The following is a 23,400-nucleotide window of genomic DNA, read 5'->3' on the forward strand; positions in this document are numbered from 1 at the left end:
TGCTTACAGAAATGTAAGTTATATTATCTTCATAATCATTAAAATATTTTAGAAGGGTTAATTATTAAACTAATAACAAATATATTTAACTCCAACAAAGTAGCTTAATAGCTCCAAAGAACTGGTAATAATAATTGCAAATTGAGCCCTGGATTTAATGAAATACCTTTATTTCTTTTTGCCTATAATTATATATTAAACTATATTTCTTATCTAAAGTTTTATTCATATACTTTATATGGTTACCTTTATTTGCTTTTTCAGAGTTTGTTGTGGATAAAAAGCAACTATAGTGTATAAGTCGAAATGTCAGTAATTAATGATTAATAGAAAAATTGTAAAATTTTGATATATACATATTTTAGTGGTTTTTAATACTAAGAAATAACCTTGTGAATAACTAGCTAATTAGTAATAGCTTTTGTCAATAATAATTGAAAAAAATCAAATTCATACAGTAAAAATAAAAAATATTTAAAATGTATATTTTCCTAGAATATACAGTGCAATATATAATATTTTAGAGATCTAAAGTTTCTCCATAATTAGCCTGAATTTCTGCCACCACATTACAGAGAGACAGGCCAGTCTCAACTTCATGTCTCCTAGAATCAGAATATATGAGTGGAAAGAAAGAAAAACTGTATTTTCAACCTCACATAAAAAAGTGAAAAGATTTTATTTCAGTATTTCCTGAATCCAAATTTAAACTATGACAGACAGAATGAAAATAGAGTATAGTAGAAGAAAAGCAATCACAATTTGCAAGGCTTGGAAGTGGGCCTCAGTTCTGGCATCTCTGCACCCTTGAACATGCTGTTGAATCTTCTGATGTGTCCACAGGGAGAATATTAGCAGGACAAAAGCTAACAGGGACCAAACAAAGGGGATGGGCAGGAAAATAATGTGCAGGCTTAACAAATGCCTTTTACAACTTGCATAGTAATGGGAACTGAAGCTGCATGATGTGTTTCTGTGGTATTCTTTAATGCATATGTTAATATCCATGTTAATTACAGAAGTATTTTCAATCAGGAGGACCAGTGACACCAGCAGGGTAACTGCTTTTTCAAATCTCCACTTCAGAAAAAGAAAAAGAGTGTTAGAAAGATTGGCTATCTTGAGAAAATAAAGGACACTAAAGCAGGTAGCAAGCCAGACATTGCAATGATTAGATATAATCCAAACATTAATAGTGACTTATATCATCCTTGATGTTGTAAATAAATCTGGATGTGTAAAGCAGGTGACTAAAGTTAAAAAAATAAACATAGAAGAAAAATTCTGGAGATTGCTAGAGCAGTGAGAATTTGATTAACTAACGACATTTCCTTTACTTAAACCAGTAGTAAAAAGCACCAGGGCCATGAACCCATTTCCTATAAATCCAATTATCAATTCAATAAAGAAAATGCTTATAAGTATGCTGTAAGAGATAACAAATATTGTCTTCAAAAGATGCTGCATTTTATATATTAGCTATAAAGATTTGTTCACATATCTATTTAAAATATAATTTTGAAAATGACATATAAATAACTCTTTGACAATTTCTGAGTTGATTCTCATAATATGCTTTTTTCTTAATTCTTTCTCATAGACTAACAGAGAGGTAAACCTACAGGTTTGCCAGTATCAACTTCTGAAACTTCTTTGAAAATGTGTCTCCTCACACAGTTCACTAGTGCCTGACCATAACAGTTTGCTTTGATACAGTTTCTGTAATGTTTTCTGGACAATTATAAAGAAAATATTAAAAAGTAAGAGTTTTAGTAAGTCTCATGTAAATAAAAAATATCTCAGATATGGAGCTTTTTTAGATATAAGGTTTTATACATATGAACAATTTCAGAGACCTTGTAATATGATATTGTTATCTCTTACATTCTTATGCATTTGTCAATGTCTGGAGGCTCTTTAATCTTCCAATATTAAGTGGTACAAATAATATTTTCTTATTATCTTACATGTATAAATATGCATGCAGAATGCTTACATATAAGTGCATATTCATTAATATTCTAATATTTTCTATATTGTATCGATATTGGTCATCATTTACTGTACAGATGGTTAATGCTTAGCATTGTCCATGTTGGTCAGGTCACATTTTGATATGCTTTACATGTAACCTGATAAAGTAGGTATTCTCTATTTATACATTTAAGATGGAAACTGTTCTTGTGTTCTGCCCAGTCAAGAATGAGGACTAGCTGATCCACAATACAAGACATCTTCTTATTCCTGGCCTTTTATTTGACTTGTACAACAACTTCTTCTATTAGCAAGGAATGCCATCAAATTGTATTCTATTCCAATCAACTGCCTCCACGATACTTACAGTCACCAAAGAAGAAGGATATCATACATGCTGAGAAAGATGAACAATGGACAACTTGATACAATCATTCAATGTCTAATGAGCAATACAGGACATAATAAAATAAATTTAGGAGTGGTTGGCAAATATAGTGTAAATGGCAGCAAACAACAAAAAAATGGTTTAGAGTCTTGGATAATAGTATATTCAGTCACTGATGGGATAGTAAGTGAAGCGTTAAACAATTTGAAGAGGAAGAATTATCCATCATTTGCATGGTAAGATCCATCCATTTAGATAGCATGTTGATAACAGATTTTTGGCACATTCCTAATCACCATTGCCTCAGTGAGTATGCTCCTTCACGCATTCACCCACTCCTCCATCATATGTCTAGTATGTGCCTACACTGGGGCACCAAGCCTCATTCTGATGCCATTGATCTTAAATGAGGCTATCCTCTGCTAGATAGGATTCCAGACTCCTTGTTCCCTCCATGTATACTCATTGGTTTTTGGTTTAGTCTCTGGGAGCTCAGTGTCTGTGAGCTGTTTCTGGATCACAAGTGGTCCTTACCGCTGACAATCCTATTAACTCTGACTTGGAATTAATGGATTTGTACTCCTATTTTTTTCTAAGTATATAATGGAATGTCTCACACTTGGCAGGTGAAATCAGGGTTTCAGGGTTTGAGACATGTCATGTTATAACCAGGACAGGGAGGAAACCTGTGAAAGTTTTTTTTTTTTTTTAATTCTAGGGGAAAACACGTGAATTATGCACGTTTTGAAACCTCTTCAGCTCCTTCAGTTCTTCCCATAACTCCACCTTGGTTTCTCCATGATCAGCCCTATGGCTGTCTTCAAGAATATGCACCTGTACTGGTAAAGCTCTAGTAGAGCCTCTCAGGAGACAGCTCTATCAGACTACTGTCAGAAAGCACATCTTAGCATCAGCAATAGTGACTGGGTTTAGTGGCTGCATATGGGATGAATCCCAAGTTGGGGCAGTTCATGGATGATATTTCCTTCAGTCTCTGCTCCAGTCTTTGTTCCTGTGTTTCCATTAGAAAGAAGAAATTCTGGGTTAAATATTTCAAAGAGGGTAGGTGTCCCCATCCCTAAAGTGAGTAACATGCCTATCCTATGGATATGTTTTCTATGCTTTCTCTCTCCTCTTTGTTGGATATTTCAGCTACTATCTATATTAGATCCTAGGATCATTTTACTTTTTTGGTATCTGGGACTTCTGGTTGTCTAATCCCAGGTTCCTTTCTCCCATTGCTATACACATCTCCTCAATTTTCTGACCCTCTGAACATCTCCCTGTCTACCCCCACATATGACTCTGCCCCTCTGCCATTTCTGTCTCTATCCTTTCTTTCTCCCATGTCCCCTTTGTCTCTAACTCTTTTGATAATTTTATTCCCCCTTCCAGGTAGGATTGAGGTGCCCTCAATTTAGTCTTTTATTTTTACATTCATATGGTCTGTAATTGTATTGTGGGTATTCTGAAAATTTTTTTTCTAATATCTACTTATCAAGTGGGTACATAGCATTTGTGTTCCTTTGTGTGTGAGTTACTACACTTAGGATAATATTATCTAGCTCAATTCCTCAGCCTAAGAAGTTCATTAAGTCATTGTTTTTAAAAGCTGAGTAGTTCTTCATTCTCCCAATGTACCACGTTTTCTGTAGCCAGTCCTCTGTCATAAAATTGTTTCTAGCGTCTTATTATTATAAATAAGGCTGCTATGAACTTAGTAGATTATGTGTCCTTGTTATATGTTGATGCATCTTTTGGGTATATGCCCAGGAGAGTAATAAACTGATACCCTTCTATTCTCCAATCTCCTCCACAGATCTTCCTAAATATTTATCTTCCTAATCTTTGACTTCTTCTTCTTCTGCCTCTTCCTCTTCTCTTCTTATTTAGACTCTTCTTTGTCTTCTTCCTCTTCCTTCTTCTGTTTCTTCTCATCTTGCTCTACTTCTTTTCTCACAGTTTATCCAATATCATGATTTTGTGCAGGATTTCCTTAGCTATTCAGGATATTATATGGTTAGTTAACAGTTTTATGATTCTTTTTCTATTCCTGAAAAAAAAATATTCTTGGGATTTTGATTACAATAATCTGTAGTTATCTCTTAGTAAGATATCTATTTCTCCGATGTGAAATCTGTTTACTGGTAATTAATGTCATACTCTGTGGTTTTCATTACTTTTCTTTGTTTTCAGTATATTTTCTATAATTTTCTTTGTAGACTTTCCTTTATTGAATAATTTCATTCATAAATGTTTTAACTTTGAGACAAAACTGGATGGTTTGTTTTGCTCTAGGTCAGAGAGATTTTAGTTATGGAAAACTAGATTTTCCTTTTAAACTCCTTTTCATGCTGCTGGTGTGACCAATTTGCTTGTCACATTTTAGAATCTACTGAGAAGGCATTTAGAGTCTTCTTTGTGTGGGAGCACAATTGCAAAACTTGATACTGCCTTTTCCTTTTATAATTCCTTCAGTTTCTTTATTTTGTCCTATTGCTTTTGGTAAAAAATTAAATAATGAGCATATGAGAGTTGATGTCCTGTTTCTCTCCTGATTGCTAAAGAAATGTAATGAGGCATTTCATGTGTTAAAAATTTACCTATATTTGTTTTCTATTTCTATTGTGAAGAATATTGAAGTGTTCAAATCATTTCTCTACATTATTAAATGATGTGATATTTTTCTCTGGTAATATTTACTTATACCCTGTGAATATGACAATTAGTGAATGATTAATAAGCATCACTGAGTTTCAAATATTTTATTCTTCAAGATTTTCTTTCTGAGAATATAAAATGAATATATTCTTATTCTCTCCGACTTCTCTCACAACATACAAATCTTACTGATGAATCTGAGAAGCTATATAGAATCTGAGAAGCATATAACAATGGTCAACATCCATAGTGATCAGGAAAATGCAAATCAAAACATACCATAGCTTAATTTTTAAAAATCCAGGATACAATGCATTGGAAATGATACACTTTACTGTTTGTCAATCATTTATAAATATGCCAGAAGTATGTACCTCAAGACAAAGTGCTCTCACCTATTCCAAATCCAGTATTAATCTGTTTAATACATAATTAATTGTATACTATCTTAATTATATTTATTACTACTTGAAGCACTGTTTACACAAAACTCAAATATTCACAAAAATTTTGACGCACTAAAATTTTATTTATTTCTACATGCCATCATAAGCATGCTGTTAATAATAGTAGATGTATATATTTCAATCAATATTTTATGATATGAAAAGAGTCTCTGACAAGATGAGGCAATAGAAACAGACTTCAGACAATTGAGTCACCTGGAAAAAAATAATTCACCAGTTGACATGCAGTTCCTGCAGGTTATGCAATGCTTATCAATTCTGTAGCTTTTATGACTCATGTAGGGTTAATTATTTTGTGATGTAGCTTTGACTCATCTTTTCCTACCAGTCACTCTTTATACATATTTCCATTAGTAACCCAATACAACTCATTAAGTCTCCACATTACTATTTAGGTACTTGATCTGTCACCAGTTATAAATATGGTTAATCATATTTCATATTAATATGTTAAAACTATCATAAGATGATATTTCTTATAACATTGCATTAAAATAAAATAGATAGTATGTTCTAAAAATTTATGTATAATGCATATAGAAATGTAAGTTATATTATCTTAATAATCATGAAAGTATTTTTAAAAGGTTGATTAGTAAACCAAAAACAAATATACATACCTCCAACAAAGTAGCCTAATAGCTCCAAAGAACTAATAAATATAATTGCAAATTGAGTCCTGAAATTAATGAAATACCTTTATTTCCGGTGGCCTATGATTATATATTAAACTACATATTAATTTTCTAACATTTTATTCATATATTTTATATGGTCACATTTATTTGCATTTTATGAATTTATTTGGATTAAAAATACATATAATGTAGTGTATAACTCAAACTATCAGTGATTATGAGTTAAATAAAAATTGTAAAACTGTGATATTTTCACATTTTAGTGGTTTACAATATTAAGAAATAAACTTGTAAACCACCAGCTAGTTAGAAATAGCTTCAGTCAGTGATAATAACAAACAGAAATCTAATTCATGCAGTCAAAATGGAAATTATTTAAAAATGTATATTTTCTAGAATATACAACACAATGTATAGTGTTTTAGATATCTAAAGTTTCTACCTATTTTGGCCTGAATTTCTTCCACCACATTACAAAGAGACAGGCCCGTCTTAGCTTCGTGTCTCCTAGAATCAGAATATATGAGTGGAAAGAAGGAAAAGCTGTATTTGTAACCGTACAAAGTAAGGTTAAAAGATTTTTCTGCTGGATTTCCTGTCTCCAAATTTGAACTATGACAGACAGAATAAAAATAGAGTATAGTAGGAGAAAAGCAATCACTATTTGCAAGGCTTTGAAGTGTGCCTTGGTTCTGGCATCTCTGCATCCTTGAACATTCTGTTGCATCTTCTTCTGATGTGTCCACAGGGAGAAGATGAGCAGGAAAAAAGCTGACAGGGACAAAACAAAGGGGATGGACAGAAAAATCATGTGGAGACTTAACACATGCTTTTGACAGTTTGCTTGATAATGGGAACTGAAGCTGTACGATGCATTCCTGTGGTATTCATGTATGCATATGTTAATTTCCAAGTTAATAAGTAACATATTTAAAATCAGGAGGACCAGTGATACCAGCAGGGTAACTGAAACTATGTTTTCCATTCTCCACTTTAGGCAGAGAAAAATAGAGTTAGAAAAATTGGCTATCTTGAGAAAATAAAGGACACTGAGGCAGGTAGCAAGCCAGATGTTGAAATGGTTGGATATAATCCAAACATTAAGAATACCTGGCATTATCCTTGAAGAAGTTTTAATTAAATCTGGATATGAAAAGGAAATGACTAAATTAAAAAAAATTAGACAGAGATGAAATATTCTGAAGATTGCCAAAGCAGTGAGAATTTGATTAAGTAATATCATTTTCCTTCTCTTAAGCCAGTCCATACAGTGAACCAGGGCCATGAACCCATTTCCTATAAATCCAATTATTAATTCAATTAATAAAATGATTGTAACTGTGCTGTGAGAGATAACAAATATTATCTTTAAAAGATGCTGCATTTCATATATTAATTATGATTCACTCACATATCCATTTGAAATATAATTTTTAAAAATGCTATATAGATATTTTGATGCATTTTGAGTATATTCTCATAATAAGCTCTTTTCTTAAATCTCCCAAACAAAGTAACAGAGGAGTAAACATACAGGTTCGACAGTAACATAGTCTCAATCTCCTTTGAAAATGGGTCTCCTCACATAGTTCACAGTGCCTGAACAGAAGGTTTTGCTCACATTCAGCTCCTGTAATGTTTTCTGGACAATGATAAAAGAAAGGTTAGAAACTCACACTTTTAGAAAGTCTCATGTAAATAAAAATCAAATCTTGAAAGACATAGAACTTTCTTAGATATTAGGCTTTATATGTACGGACAATTTCAGAGACCTCGTCATATGAAATCGATATCTCTTAACTTCTGATCTGTTTGACAAGGACAGAAGAATCTTTAATCTTCCACTATTAAGTGTTGCAAATAATATTGTCTTATTATCTTATATGCATAAAAATTCATGCAGAATGCTTACATATAAGTGCATATTTATTAATATTCAAAAATTTTTCTATGATGTATGAATGTAGGTCAGCATTTATTATACAGACAGTTCATGCTTAATATTATATTAGTTAGTCCGTTCATGCTTTTGATATGATTTACATGTTACCTTATGAAATAGGTCTTCTCTATCCGTGCATTTAAGATAGAAAATCCTTCTTGTGCTCTGTCCTGTCAAGAACGAGGATTAGATATCCACTAAACAAGACACTTCCTTATTCTCTGCCCTTTTTGACTGTTACAACTTATTCCATTAGCAAGAAATGTCATCAGACTGCATCCAATTCCAATCAATAGCCTTCATGAAACCTGTGGTCACCAAAGCAGAAGAAGGATGTCACACATGCTGAGAAAGATGAACAATGGGGAAATTGATATACTGATGCAGTTTCAAAGGCATAATACAGAATTTAATAAAATAAATTTAATAATGGCTTCTAAATATAGTGTAGATGGCTGCAAAAAACATGAAGTGGTTTAAAATATTTGATAATAATATATTCAGTCTCTCTCTATATATATATATTAATATTTGATTAATAATAGAATATTAATTAAAGAGGAAAATACATTTAAGACTCAGAATTATCTATCATTTGCATGATAAAAATCATCCATGTAGATAGCATGCTGATAACAGACTGGTGTGCCACATGTCTAGGAAATATCTGAGAATGGAGAAACACACATACCTTTAATGTAGAGGAAAGATTTTTTCCTATGGCTTCTCTCCATGCAAAATGAGCTCAATTTTGAAAAGAAACAAATAGAAAGATGACAAGGGGTGGAGCTAAGAGGAATGGGTGCTAATAGTGAGACTACATGGGCTTTAGGGAAAGCCTCAGAACTTGGATTTCCAGCAAGAATTACAGTCACCTCCATGAAATCCTCTTGATATTTTTCATTCTGACTTGTAATTACCCTTGTTTCCACTTGACCAAGAATAGATCCTGGGAACAGAGTATCTATATGAGCTGAGAGTGTCACAGCATTATTCTAACACTTCATCTACAAATGAAAATTAAAAGTCAGCCTGAATTTTTCAAAACATTATATACCATTGAAAATGGTACACTTTACCATTTGTCAATCATCTGTAAACAAACCCAAGGTTTCTTTAAAAGTAAGTTTTTCAGAGAATACTGTCCTTACCCATTACGAAGCCATTGTTACTCATTTAATTGTTATATTGTAATATTTTATATTCTTTTTAATTATTATACTTAATACACAGATGACAACAAATTCAAATATTCATAAAGAGGTTTAATCATCTACAATATTTTTATTTCATGTTAAAAGTTAGTTTGCACATAGCGTTAATTTGTGGTATATAATTCTATCAATATTTACTACTTAATATTAAAAGGGTATCAGATATATGAGCGGGTTCCAAGAAGCTTGGAACGACTGAGTTACCTAGAAATTAAACCCTTCAACTTGTAAGATGCTTGAAATGAGTCTTATGCCTTGCTTTCTAAATTTATAGCTCTCATTTGCTCTCAACAGTGCTAGGATATATTTGAGACACTTATGGGTTATCAATAACCCTTCCTACATACCACCATTAGTAACCAACATAAAAGTCATGAAGTGCCACCTTGATATCTGAAACGTTAACTGTCACCAGTTACATTTTTAGATTAGTGGATGTGTGATCCTGTTATCCACTCCATTATTAATGTCACATAAAATAACTTTAATGCAATCTGAATGTGGTTGATTACTCCCCAGAGTTTATGTAAATCACACTATGGTCTTGATAAGTTTAAGGAAAAATGATAACACAAAGTTAAATATGTTAAAAAGATGGTGGATCTGTAATAACTTGAGAGATAGGGAGACATAAATAATATAGCCTTGTGGTATTTTTGGTATTCAAAATCATTATGTTTAATCTATACACACCAGAAAACTTTGACTGTTTCCATTTTACGTTCTGTTCTACATGTCCTTTATGCTTATGGTAACTAGTACGATTTCAATGCATACTATCGAACCTCTAAAAGAATCAAGTACTGACAAAACTATATTCATATAATTTTATGTCAAAATGCTTTTAAAAATCTGTACATGAATCTCTCTTCTTTAAATAAAGTTGTAAGAAAAAAAGTATTTGAAATTAAAAAAAAAACATTTTAAAAGCATTGAACAAAAGTGAAAATAGGTTTACTATGCAAACCTCCAATGATTCTCCTGCAAATTTAAATTTTTCTTTTGTGACCTCGGGACTGGGTTTCAAAATTTTAATAGCTGATATGAAAAACACAGAATTTATGCACGAGTTTGCAAAACTGTAGTAGACAGCATGCCTCATCTTCATGCCAGTAATGAGATTTCATCTTCCACTGACACTTTAACCTCTAACAGCTGAAGAACTCAAACCATTCAATTCATGAATAAGGGTAAATTTGTTTTTATTTTAGGAATAATAAGGCAGCATTGAAAAAGATGTATGTCACATTGCTGTACTTTTCTGTTCGATGTTAGTCAATTATTAAGGAAAAAAAAACTTTAACCCATTACTGGAATCCAAATGAAGATAAAATTTAATGTTAGAAACTGTGTCCCAAGTCTGTGAACATGACAGGCAGCATCTTACAAACAAGAAAAGACATGCACTATGTTTTTTTGTTCTTAGCTTCTTGGTTTCCATTTGTGTAAACCACTCCATGCCCTTGAGTGTGAGTTTGTCTTATTTCACTTCTAATAAAGAGAAGAGAACAAGCTGACAGAGATTTCACTTCAAGTTGTACTAGATTTGAGGGTTTCCTCAAGCCTGAAATGTCTTAACTAATTAAGTTCATATAAATTTCAGGTTTTTCAAATATGAACAGGTTTCTATTCAGACCCTTTGAAGAGCAATGGTCTATGGCAAAAGACATTGCTTTTATGAATAATAGCCCTTGAAGATAAAAAGACTGCCAATGCCCAAGTGACCTTCAAACTGTGTTATCCAGTACATTTTCCCTAATATAACTCCAGGGTGTTCTAAAGCTTTTAAAAATAAATGTAGGCAGTTGTATTTAGATAAGCTGTACCTTACTCTTGTTTATTAAAGCAACCATGTTTGAGGAGTCATTTGTTTTGATAATAGGTAATAAATTCATCCAAATAGAGATATCATGATCTGCAATTATCATTCAGTTTCTATTAGTAAACACAAAAATAGAAAAAAAAACATTCATTTTAGTATAGAAACTCCATGTATGTAATTTGGTTATGGCTGTGACAGTTTCTATAAGTCTCCCTACTGTTGATTGATGTCAGAAATATGTAATGTAAGAAAAGAATATAGGAAGACTAATCCCTTGTCATAAGTTGGACTACACATAACACAGGGCACCCCATTTATATATAACTTTTGTATGTATCCATGACAATATTGCCTTGATGAAGTCTGGACAAAATTTGGACATTTGATTTAAGACAAAGTTACCTCAGTAATTCTCATACCCTCAAGACAGAAGGCTAAACTAACCTCAGGACTGGAGGCTGAACTAACCCCGTGTAGATCTCTAAAATATGAGATTTCTGCTGCTTGATATTACACGATACAGTCTTGTTATTTATTTCCATGCAGTTTATCCTTATCCTCTAGTTAAAAGTAAAAACTGGAGAACCATGTACTAGTGCTGGCACAAGCCTTGACACAAGCACTCAGGAGGTAATAGCAAGGAGGCCTCTGGGGTCAAAGGCCAGCCTTGTCTACGGAGTGAAATCTAGGAAAGCCGAGTCTATAGAAAAAACCCTGTTTAGAGAAACAAAGCAAACCAACCAAACAACAACAATAAAACAAAACAATGCAATACTGGAAAAAATCCATATTACAAAAACCTATTCCTGCTTATTTTAGGCATCAAATAAACACTAGAAATAAATAAAATCATAGTGGCTTTTCAATAATAGCCAGAAACACAGTCATTTTATTTCTGTCATTTATGTTTTTCTTCCCCGAGAGCTGCAAGAGTAGAAAAAGGAAAGGATCTTTGAATCAACCCCATTTCACAATATTCTATATTATACTCCAAAATTGATAGTCACAGTTCTAGAAACAGATTTGACAAGAATCCAACTTGTCTACCTGACCTTAGATTCTACCTCATTTCAGTTCTCTGATGCAGATGCAATACTGCAACACATTTAAATCATTCAATTGAAGAATTGAACACATTTAAATGTAGTTTTGAATGTCTCAACATTCTGTAAAATTAAATATGTATTCTGATGCTCTAGGAGTAGCTATTAGTTTTATAGACAGAATATAATAAAGGAAAACAATGTTCATAAACAGAACTGAAAAACAACAGAACAAATGGTGATCATATCAAATAATGTTAATCTATGGGACTTTTTTACTTTTAAAATGGTATTTGTTAAAATACGAGAGTCCAGGGTATTTCTGACTCATTAATTCTGACTGTGTCTATATCAATATGTCCATATCTCTGAATGCCTATTTCTCTCTCTCTCCTCTCTCCTCTCTCCTCTCTCCTTTCTCCTCTCTCTCTCTCTCTCTCTCTCTCTCTCTCTCTCTCTCTCTCTCTCTCTCTCTCTCTCTCTCTCTCTCTCATCATCTGTCCTACTGGCTGAGTGTCTTAAGTGACATGGGAGGTACTGTTCTGTTAAAAAGACTTATAGTAACCTCTGCATGTTAAATGTTGGGATATAGGCATGCATTATGACATGTGACAGCTAGTGAAGATATTAAAAAATTCTTATTTTGTTTACTTCATCAAACACTATCATATTTTTATGTTTTGTGAGAAAGTAGTATAAATACAGCAGTAGTAAACCAGGTAAAAAGTTTTAATGATTTAGGGTAATAATACTAAGCCTTATAAAAGAAAAGTTGGCCCATAAAGAATGTCAATCCATTCTTCAAAGCAAATATTTCATTTTCACATTGTATGTCAGGGAGATGAATATTATTATAATTTTATTACCTATATAAAAATGTTCTTCAACAGCATTTTTCATACAAAATACTTTGAGATTTTTTTTCAATCCACCCTGTCCTTCACCTGGTTCTTCATTTGGGGTTCCCAGACTCAGTGAGATAGTAGGTTGTAAGTATCTGCATCTGTATTTCTTAGGTGCTGGTAGAACCTCAGGGAACAATCATACAACCTCCTATTATGAAATGCTTTGTGGAATCACCAATAGTGTGGGGTTATTTTGTCTGCAGATGAGATGGATCCCTACATGGTGTGGTATCTGGATAGCCTGTCCTTTATTCTCTGTTCCATATTTTTGTCCCTATTTTTAATTCGGACAGGAATGTTTCTGAGTTAAAATTTTGATATACATTGGTGGCCCCATCCTTCAAGTGGAGGGTAGTGCCTATCCACATGAAGTTTTTTATAGGTTGTGTCATGTCACTTTTGTTGGGTATTTCTATTAGAATCTTCACCACTAGCTCTTCAGAGCCTCATGCTTCCATAGAGTCTGGGAATTATATCCATAATTATAACTACAAAAATGTCTAACTATGAATATATAGTATATATTTGAAAAAAAAATGTTTTATAATGGACCAAATGGTTGAACAAAAATAAATGGCTCTCTAAATGACATAATATCTGTTAAGCTACTCTTTAATTTAGGAGATAACTAGGATATTACAGGACAATGATTATTCTATCTATAAGATGCATAAGAGAAATGGGTATATGTGAGGGTTCACAAAAACACTATACTCATAAGTTCCACTCAGCTTAGAAAGAAAATAAATATGCATAAGTGTTTGCATCCATCATCAGACATTATGAACTATTTGCATTCATTTTGTCCTGTGCAAAGACCTTGATAATTTTCTTAAGATATTTTCAGATAGTTGTTATACATAATTCTGGAATGTAGCAATGAAACCACATTGATAAAAATTCTCTCTACATAAAATGAAATATATCATTTGATTTACAAGTCATTGCATGTTGTGTGTGCTGATATTAATAGCAAATCAGTTAAAGGGATAAATACAAATTATGGGGGAGTTTAAGGAGGAAAAATTATTTTTAACCTTAAAATTATATTTTTGGTTATATGCATGCTGGCAAATGAAAATGCACCTTCACTCTAATCTCAACTCTGTAATACTGTAGCTAATTGAAGGCTGTGCAAATAAAAAAAAATCTATTTGAACAGTTTTATAAGAATTGTAGTTTATATAAAACCTGTATCAAATTCACCCACCAGTACCCTGGGTTGCTTCCCCGCTACAAAATGGGATTCCCACAAAACAATTTCTTCACTGACAATAATTGAAGACTGACCACATAAATCAGTGTGTTCATGAAATCACAAGTGACACAAGGGCTCCATTTTATTTTTCTTGTTTTCAAAACTCTTTGTTCAGACATGAAGCATTTCCTGGTAAGCATTACCTCCATCGTAAAGCTGGCAAAAACTGTCCTTGGAGCCTTTACCAATGTCTTCATTGTTCTGGTGAACAGCAGTGACTGCATCAAGAGAAGGAAACTTTCCTTAGCTGATCAATTCTCACTTCTCTGGCCTTCTTTAGGACTGGTTTGCTTTGGATAATATTAATGAACTGGTACTCAGCTGTGTTTAATCTAGCTTTGTCTGTACAAATAAGATTAATATTTCTGTTGGCTGGGAAACAACAAAACATTTTAGTTCATAGCTTGCTAATATACTTGACAAACTTTACTTGTTGAAGATAGGCAATTTCTTTAATATTATTTTACCTTCCCTGAAGGAAAAACATCATGATTGTTCTTTTATTTGTTCTTTTGATGAGTGTGTTGATTTGTTTCCTAATTTTATGATGTTAACAATATGTGAGGCAACCCGAGTAAATGGACACCATGGCAACTAGACTGGGAAGACCACACTGACTTATTTCATGAACCTTATGAATATGATTACTGTCAGTTTAGACAATGTCCTTTCCTTCACCATTTCCATGATCTATTTTCTTCTATTAATCTATTCCCTATGTAACCACCTTAAGAAAATGAGGCTTTATGGAAAAGAATCCCATGACCCAAGTGATTCAGCGCACATTAAGGCTTTGCAAGCTGTGATATTCTTTCTGTTGTTATTTTTCATGTTTATTCTGTTTTGTATTCATATTAGGTTACAACTGTACAATGTCTTTGGATGGACCAGTCCATCTTATTTTCCAGGTTATTGGAACGTTCTATCCTTTAATCCATTCATAAATAGTGCTATGGAGAAACAACAGAATCAAACAGGCCTATATTTTGGCTATGGTACAGGGGAAGGCAAGGCGCTGTCTGAAAGAACAGAAAACTTGAATGCCTTCAACCAATTTATGAGACACAGTCTGGCTAGTAGTAGGTTTTGCAGAACTTTTTGCTTTCTATTGCTTTCACAACTAGACTTTGTGTAAATTATTTCTGGAGAAATTTTAGAAAGAATTCTCTCTCAGACAACTAAATTAGACAGTAATTGTATTTGTTAACACGTACATTTTTTTTAAAAAAATCTGTCTATAGAATTTTTTAAAATATTTTTAATCCTATGCAATCTTTAAAACTATGATTAACTTTTTTTCAGATTCAAGAAGCCTGGTGGAACTACCATAAATGGTTCTTTATCTTCTACGTAAGAGATGTCCCATCAGAAACTATGGTAGAGTCAAATAGATACAGCTGAGCATGCTTGCAGCTAACCATCATTTGAACCAGGGGATATCAAATATGTTGCTAAAGAAAGGACCTAAGAAGTTGAAAGGGATTGCAACCTCATGGGAAGATAATATTCTCAACCAAATGAACCTTCTAAACTCCAATGAAGTAAAACACCAAATATCATTATTTGTAGATGACATGATAGTATATTTAAGTAACCCAAAAATTTCTACCAGAGAATTTTTACAACTGATAAACAACTTTTTCAAATGGGGCTGGATATAAAATTAACTCAAGATAATCAGTAGCCTTCCACTATTCAAAGCACACAAACATGCAGAGAAAGAAATTAGGGAAAAGATACCCTTCACAATAGTCACAAACAATATGGAATACTTTAGTGTGGCTCTCACTAAGCAAGTGAAAGACCTGTATGACAAGAACTTCAAATCTCTGAAGAACAAAAGTGAGGAAGATCTCAGAAGATGGGAAGATCTCCCTTGCTCATGGATTAGAAGGACCAACATTTTAAAAATGGCCATTTTACCAAAAGTATTCTACAGATTCAATGAAATCCCCATCAAAATTCCAAACCAATTCTTCATAGAGTTGGAAAGAGTAATGTGCAATTTCATCTGTAATAAAAAAAAAAGACCTAGAATATTGAAATCCATCCTCAGCAACAAGAAAACATCTGCAGGAATCACCATCTCTGACCTCAAGCTATATTACAAGGCAATTATGTTAAAAAAACACATGGTACTGGTACAGAGATAGGCAGGTTGATCAATGAAACAGAATAGAAGATCCAGAAATGAACCGTCACACATATGGTCACTTGATTTTTGACAAGGGAGCTGTAAACATTCAATGGAAAAAGGATAGCCTCTTCAAAAAAATGGTGTTGGACACACTGGCACTCAGCATGCAAAAGAATGAAAATAGACCCTTTCTTATCTCCTTGCACAAAGCTCAAATGCAAGTGGATCATAGATTAAACCAGGTACACTCAAACTATTAGAATAGAGAGTAGAGAAAACCTTAGAACACATAGGCACAGGGGAAATTTTGAGAAATGGGACTTAATGAGATTGCAAAGTTTCTGTAAGGCTAAGAACACTTTCAAGAAACAAAATGGCAACCAACAGATGGGAAAAGATCTTTATCCACCCCATATCTGATAGAGCTCTAATATCCAATGTATACAAAGAACTCAAGAAGTTTGACACCAGAGAATCAAATAATCCTATTAAAAAACAGGGTACAAAGCTAAAAAAATCTTGATTGAGGAATATCAAATGGCTGAAAAGCATTCTTAGTGATTAAAGAAATGCAGATCACAACAACCTGAGATCCCACCTCACACCAAGTCAGAATGGCTAAGATCAAAAACTCAGATGAGAGAAGATGCTGTGGAGGGTGTGGAGAAAGAGGAACACTCCTCTACTGTGGGTGGGGTTGTAAACTGGTACAACCACTCTAGAAATCAGTTTGGCAGTTTCTCAGAAATTTGGACATAGTACTAGCTGAAAACATAGGTATTCCACTCTGGGCATATACCCCAGAGATGTTCCAACATACAATAAGGGCCCATGCACCACAATGTTCATAGCAGCCCTATTTATAATAGCCAGAAGCTGAAAAGAACCCAGGTGTCCTTCAGTAAATGAATAGATACAAAATTGTGGTATATTTACACAATGGAATACTACTTAGCTATTAGAAACAATGACTTTAGGAAATTTTTAAGAAAACTGGATACATCTAGAGATTATCATACTTAGTGAGATAACCCAGTCACAAAAGAACAGACATAATATGCAGTTAGTGATAATTGGATACTATCCCCAGAAAGCTCTGAATACACCAGAAAAAACTCACAGGCCATATGAAGCTCAAGAAAAACAAAGGCCATAAAAACAAAAAATAAAAAAAAGAAAGCCTCATTCCTTTAGGATAAAAAAAATGTATAGCACCCTCTCAAAATGTGGTACACCTGGACCTTAAATCACTAATAATCTAAGAATATAGCCTTGCAATAAATTTTGGTATTCACAGATCACTATGCTTAATCTATACTCACCAAAAATCTGTTTCCATGTTACATTCTGTCCTACATATATTTTATGCTTATGGTAATTAGTGGGATTTCAATGCATGTTATCAAACCTTTAAAGGAATTAAATACAGACAAAAATATTTATTTAGTGTTATGCAAAAATGTCTTTGAAAATCTGTATATGTATTCCTCTTTTTTAAAAATAAAATTGTAAGAGAGAGAAAAAGAATTTAGAAAAGTGCCTCAAGGCAAAGTGTTATCAGCTATTCCAATGCTAGTGTTAATCTGTTTGATTTATATTTAACTATATATTATTTTAATTTTTATTCATGACCACTTGATGTAATGATTACACAAAACTCAAATATTCACAAAACAGGTTTAATCACTAAAATTTTATTTATTTCTCCATGAAAATCAAAGTATGCCAGTAATAATCATTTGATGAATATATTTTAATCAATATCTTATAATATTAAAAGAGTCTTTGACAAGCTGAGCTAATAGAAGCAGGCTTCAGACAACTGAATATACTTGAAAGAAACCAATTCAACTTGGAGTTATAAGGTTTAAGGAAAAATGAGGACAACATGTAATATAGGTATAAAAATGGGTGAAATTGGGATGACTCAGGGAAGAAGGGTAAAATGTATCAAAATATATTTTATGCCATTTTCAAATACAAATAATATAGTTTTAAAATATGGTACCTGAGTGATATCAGTTACTCAGTCAAATCTGAGATCCTCCTGATAATTTTAATATTTCTATTGTCTTCTATGTACTAGTTTTCAAATTTTACTAGCTGACATGAGAAACCTAAATTCATGCATGGATTGGTAAAAAGCTGCCTCAGTACAATGCAAGATTATATGTTTTATCTGCACTTTAATACAAGACATTATTAGCTTCAAGTGTAACCTTAACCTTGGAAGATGAATAAAGCAGCAATATTCAATTCATGAATGGGGTAATTTTGTTTGCTTATAGGAATAATGTACCAGCATTGGAATCATTGTATGTCATTTGTCACAATGCTGTCTTTTTATGTTTGAGGTTAGTTAATTAAGGAAAAATAATTTACCTCATGACTATAACCAAATGACAGACTTTCATGTTAGACAGTGAATCCCAATTGCATCACTATGACAGGCGGCATCTTTCAAACAAGAAACTGAATGCAATTTGGTTATTTTTTCCTTTGCTTCCTTTTTACAAATATATAATAAGTAAGTCCTGAAAGTCAATATCTACATGGTAGTTTTACTTTCTCTGTAATTGTAGTAGAAAATATGAAATGATATTGCCACTTGTTTTCCATTTATTTGTATAAAACAGGCCATGCCTTTAATGTGAACTTGTCTTAACTCACTTCTAATGAAAAGAATAGGACTATTTTATAGGTTATTTCCTCCTGGCAGTCCTTGTTCTGTTGGCTTCCTGCAGGCAGAAAGGTTTCAACTCATCAAATTTATCTAAATTTCAGTTTCTCTAAATATAAACAATTTTCTGTTCAGAACCTTTGGAGAAAAATGAGTTATGTAACTTGCTACTCTGGTTAAACCCAGTGGAGATAAGGTTCTTTACAATGCCCAAGTGTAGATTTATGTTAACGTGATAGATGATTGAACAGTGGAGAGGTAGGTGGGGAAAGGCTAGGAAAATAGAAGAGGAGGTCTTAGGCAGAGATTGGAAAAGGAAGAGGGGTAATGAAGTGATGGAGGCAGAAGTGTATGTTTCTATTGTAGTATCTCTGGCTTCATAAGGTTATTATTATTGTTTCTGAGGTATTCTTTTGGTCTTTTTAATCTCATATAAAAGGGCAGTTTGCATCTTTCTCCATTGGATATAAGATTCTTGTGTAGATGGTTTGTAGATTGGGAATTTTATATATAACCCTGCTTGATAATCTACCGGGATTTGGAGTCAAGTTTGTGCTGGCAGTGGAGAAAGGGAACACGCTGGATTGCTCTTATCCACTGGAGACAGAAGCAATAAGGCAAGAAGAATGAACTGCCTCGGAATTTTATCTGGGATGAAATCTCCTCTACAATACATCACAGGACATCTTTCTGTAAATGTTACTAATGACTTACTAATGGTGAAATAAGTGTTTTTATGGTGGGCGACTTACACCGCACCTACTGATTTGTACTTTGTGAAGGTATCAAATTAGAAAGTTCAGAATTTTGTTCACTTTCATAGTTATGTCTTCCTGTAAAAACATTATTCTTTGACAATTACAATTCTTTCTAAATTTTATAATGATTATCCCTTTAATTTTCATTCCATAGATGAGCATACAGAATATTACCACCAGTTTATAATACATAAAGATTAAAGAGATGAGAAGGAAAGCAAAATATGTGTAAGAATATGTGTTGTATTTATTTTAGAGTAGATTGTACGTAGAGCAAATTCTAATTGGCTCTAATTAATCAATCTCCACCTAAACTATTGCCTATAACTTCTGGATAAAATGAAGATATCACTTCATATAAGAATTCTACAAGTGACAGTATGTGCAGAGCTTTTAGCATTTTAGAAAGCCAAGCAGACAACTTATTAAAGAACAGGGACACTATTTCTGGAATCTTTGGTATGTCCCATAGGCCAATAAGTTTGCAGATTTCAGGAAATAGTAACTTCATAACATATGAAAATAAGAACCATATAGTATCTTATAGCTCAACAAACTACTCTCACCAATTGTACTTTAACATTTCATTTGTTCTAGATATTGTAAAAAGTTTCTTTTACTGTTTAGCATTAACCTGAAGTCTTAAAAGAATATACATAAATTAATTGAAGATCATATCACACAGAAATAATCATTGTTATATATTAATCACAGTTTAAGTTTATTTTGGAAATTTATAAGTAGCCTTTAGTGAAATGAGAGTCACTGTCTCACTGTTCTAGCCTAGAATTGTAGTTTTTGTTATTATCTCTGCTTTTCAAGTGTTGGCATACAGGCAGGTGCTTTGACACCTGACAGCCCTGGGAGACATTTCAAATTTCTTATTTGGTTTACTAGACCTAGCACAATTATATTGATATGTTTGTATTCTATTCTATAGTATAAACCTGGACAAGAAGACATAAGTAACATTTTACAATATTTATATAAAACCTTAGAAAAGAAAACCTGCCAAATACCAAAATGTAACCTCTCTCAGAACTTCATCAAAGAGATATTGATGGTTTTTCTTATTTTAGAGAATCTTATTTTCGTTAGAATATGTTCAAATGCTATAATGAATAAATATTAAATATAAAGGTTTTTAAATGAGTGAGAACATATTTTGAGGGAATACAGAAAATATGAATCTTATGCAGAAAAATTTAGTGATAAAATTATGATCAAGTAAATAACACTTCATCTCTACTAAAATTCAGAGACATACTGAAGATTTAACTGCATAAAGCAATGATCATTTCAAAAAGATGTACTCCTTATATAAGACATTGTACAACTAATGATTTGACATTATTTCATGAATCCATTTAATTTTTTAAAAATTTTGCATTTTAAAGTACAATAAATAATACAAAGGAAAGTATCTGCTATTGATGGTGTGTGAGTCATCAATATAGTATTACATATGATATTTTGAATCCATGAAAGTAAACAAACCACAAAATAATATTTCCAATTAAAATTTCAAAACTAACATGAGATTATATTTCTTATAATTTTGCATTAAAATGAAATAGATTATACTATGTTCTGAGAATTTATATACATTGCATCTAGAAATGTAAATTACATTATCTTAATAATCATGAAAGTATTTTAGAATGCTTGAGGATGGAACCAATAAAAAATAAACCTAACTTCAACAAAGTAGCCTCATGACTACATAGAATTGATAAAAATAATTGCAAATTGAACTCTGAATTTAAAAAAATACCTTTATTTCTAGTGGCTTATAATTATATATTATACTTTACATTTCTTTTCTAAATTATTATTCATATATTTTATATTATATATTTACATTTACTTAATTTTCACAGGTTTTATAGATATTAAAACAAATATAATATAGTGCATAAGCTATAGTATCAGTCATTAATGTTTAATTAGAAAATTGTTAAATTTTTATGTATTCATATTTTAGAAGGGTTACAATATTAAGAGATAACCTTGTAAAAAACAGCTAATTAGTAATAGATTTAGTCAGTGATAATTGCAAACAAACATCAAATCCATGCATTCAAGTGAAAAAAATGTTAAAACTGTACATTTTTCTAGAATATACAACACAATCCATAGTATTTTAAAGATCTAAAGTTTCCACATATTTGGCCTGAATTTCTGCCACCACAATACAGACAGACAGGCTCGTTTAAGCTTCAGGTCTCCTAGAATCAAAATAAATGTATGGAAAGAAGGAAAAGCTGTATTTGCAACCTCACAAAATAAAATATAAAGCTTTTTCTCCAGTTTTTCCAGTTTCCAAATTTGAACTATGACAGAATAAAAATAGAGTATAGTAGGAGAAAAGCAATGATGATTAGCAAGGCTTTGAGGTGGGCCGTTGTTCTTGCATCTCTGCATCCTTGAACACACTGTTGCATCTTCTTCTGATGTGTCCACAGGGAGAAGATGAGCAGGAAAAAAGCTGACAGGGACAAAACAAAGGGGATGGACAGAAAATTCATGTGGAGGCTTAACAAATGTCTATGACAGTTTGCTTGATAATGGGAACTGAAGCTGCACGATGTGTTTCTGTGATATTGATTTATGCAATAGTTAATTTCCATGTTAATTACTGAAGTACTTAAAATGAGGGAGACCAGTGACACCAGCAGTGTAACTGAAACTACTTTTTCAACTCTCCACTTTAGGTAAAGAAAAAGAAAATTAGAAAAATTGGCTATCTTGAGAAAATAAAGGACACTGAGGCAGGTAGCAAGCCAGATGTTGAAATGGTTGGATATAATCCAAACATTATTAATGACTTGTAGCATCCTTGAATTTTTATTTAAATCTGAATATGAGAAGGAGATGACTAAAGTTACAAAAAGTATACAGAGATGAAAAATTCTGGAGATTGCCAAAGCAGTGAGGATTTGATTAACTAATGACATTTTCTTTCTCTTAATCCAGTCCATAGAATGAATCAGGGCCATAAACCCATTTCCTATAAATCCAATTAATAATTCAATGAATAATATGATCAGAAGTGTGCTGTGAGAAATAACAAATATTGTCTTCAAAAGATGTTCCATTTTATATTTTAGTTATAAAGGTTAGCTCACATATCTATTTGTAATATAATTTTTTAAACAACTTTATTTTACAAAACAAATATAAATTTACAGATTTTAAACATTTTTTGCTTAAAATTATACATTGAAATATAATTTTAAATATGCGGTTTAGATGACTTTTGACTGTTTCTGAGTTGATTCATATAATATGTTTTTTTATCTTTTCCACACAAATAAACAGAGGAGCAAACATACAGGTTAAACAGTGACAGAGTCTGAATGTCTTTCCATGTTAATGTGTCTCCTCACACAGTTCCAGGATGCCTGACCAGAACTGCTTTGCTCACATACAGCTCCTATAATACTTTCATAAAGATAAAAAAGGAAAGGTTAGAAATGCACATGCTTGTGTGAAAATGAATAGATATTAATT

General features: G+C 32.3%; 2 protein-coding genes and 1 pseudogene across 3 annotated transcripts; 1 reads left to right on the forward strand and 2 right to left on the reverse strand.

Moving 5' to 3' along the window:
- Positions 1-6,570: 6,570 nt before the first annotated feature.
- On the reverse strand, positions 6,571-7,512 carry LOC308418376 (taste receptor type 2 member 117-like; the record flags this gene model as incomplete). The annotated part of the gene is made up of 1 exon (XM_080913734.1): positions 6,571-7,512. The coding sequence occupies one exon, from the start codon at positions 7,510-7,512 to the stop codon at positions 6,571-6,573; it is 942 nt and encodes a 313-aa protein (XP_080769860.1).
- Positions 7,513-14,429: 6,917 nt separating this feature from the next.
- LOC308418377 (taste receptor type 2 member 136-like) lies at positions 14,430-15,352 on the forward strand (annotated as a pseudogene). The gene is made up of 2 exons: positions 14,430-14,516; positions 14,791-15,352. The product of its transcript is annotated as a taste receptor type 2 member 136-like (transcript).
- A 6,868-nt stretch (positions 15,353-22,220) lies between these two features.
- Positions 22,221-22,985, reverse strand: LOC308418622 (taste receptor type 2 member 117-like; the record flags this gene model as incomplete). Its single annotated transcript, XM_080914023.1, has 1 exon — positions 22,221-22,985. One exon carries the CDS (start codon positions 22,983-22,985, stop codon positions 22,221-22,223), a length of 765 nt encoding a protein of 254 aa, XP_080770149.1.
- Positions 22,986-23,400: the final 415 nt, after the last annotated feature.

The sequence above is a fragment of the Micromys minutus genome, assembly GCF_963924665.1.
Source record: "Micromys minutus genome assembly, chromosome: 3".
Taxonomy (NCBI): domain Eukaryota; kingdom Metazoa; phylum Chordata; class Mammalia; order Rodentia; family Muridae; genus Micromys; species Micromys minutus.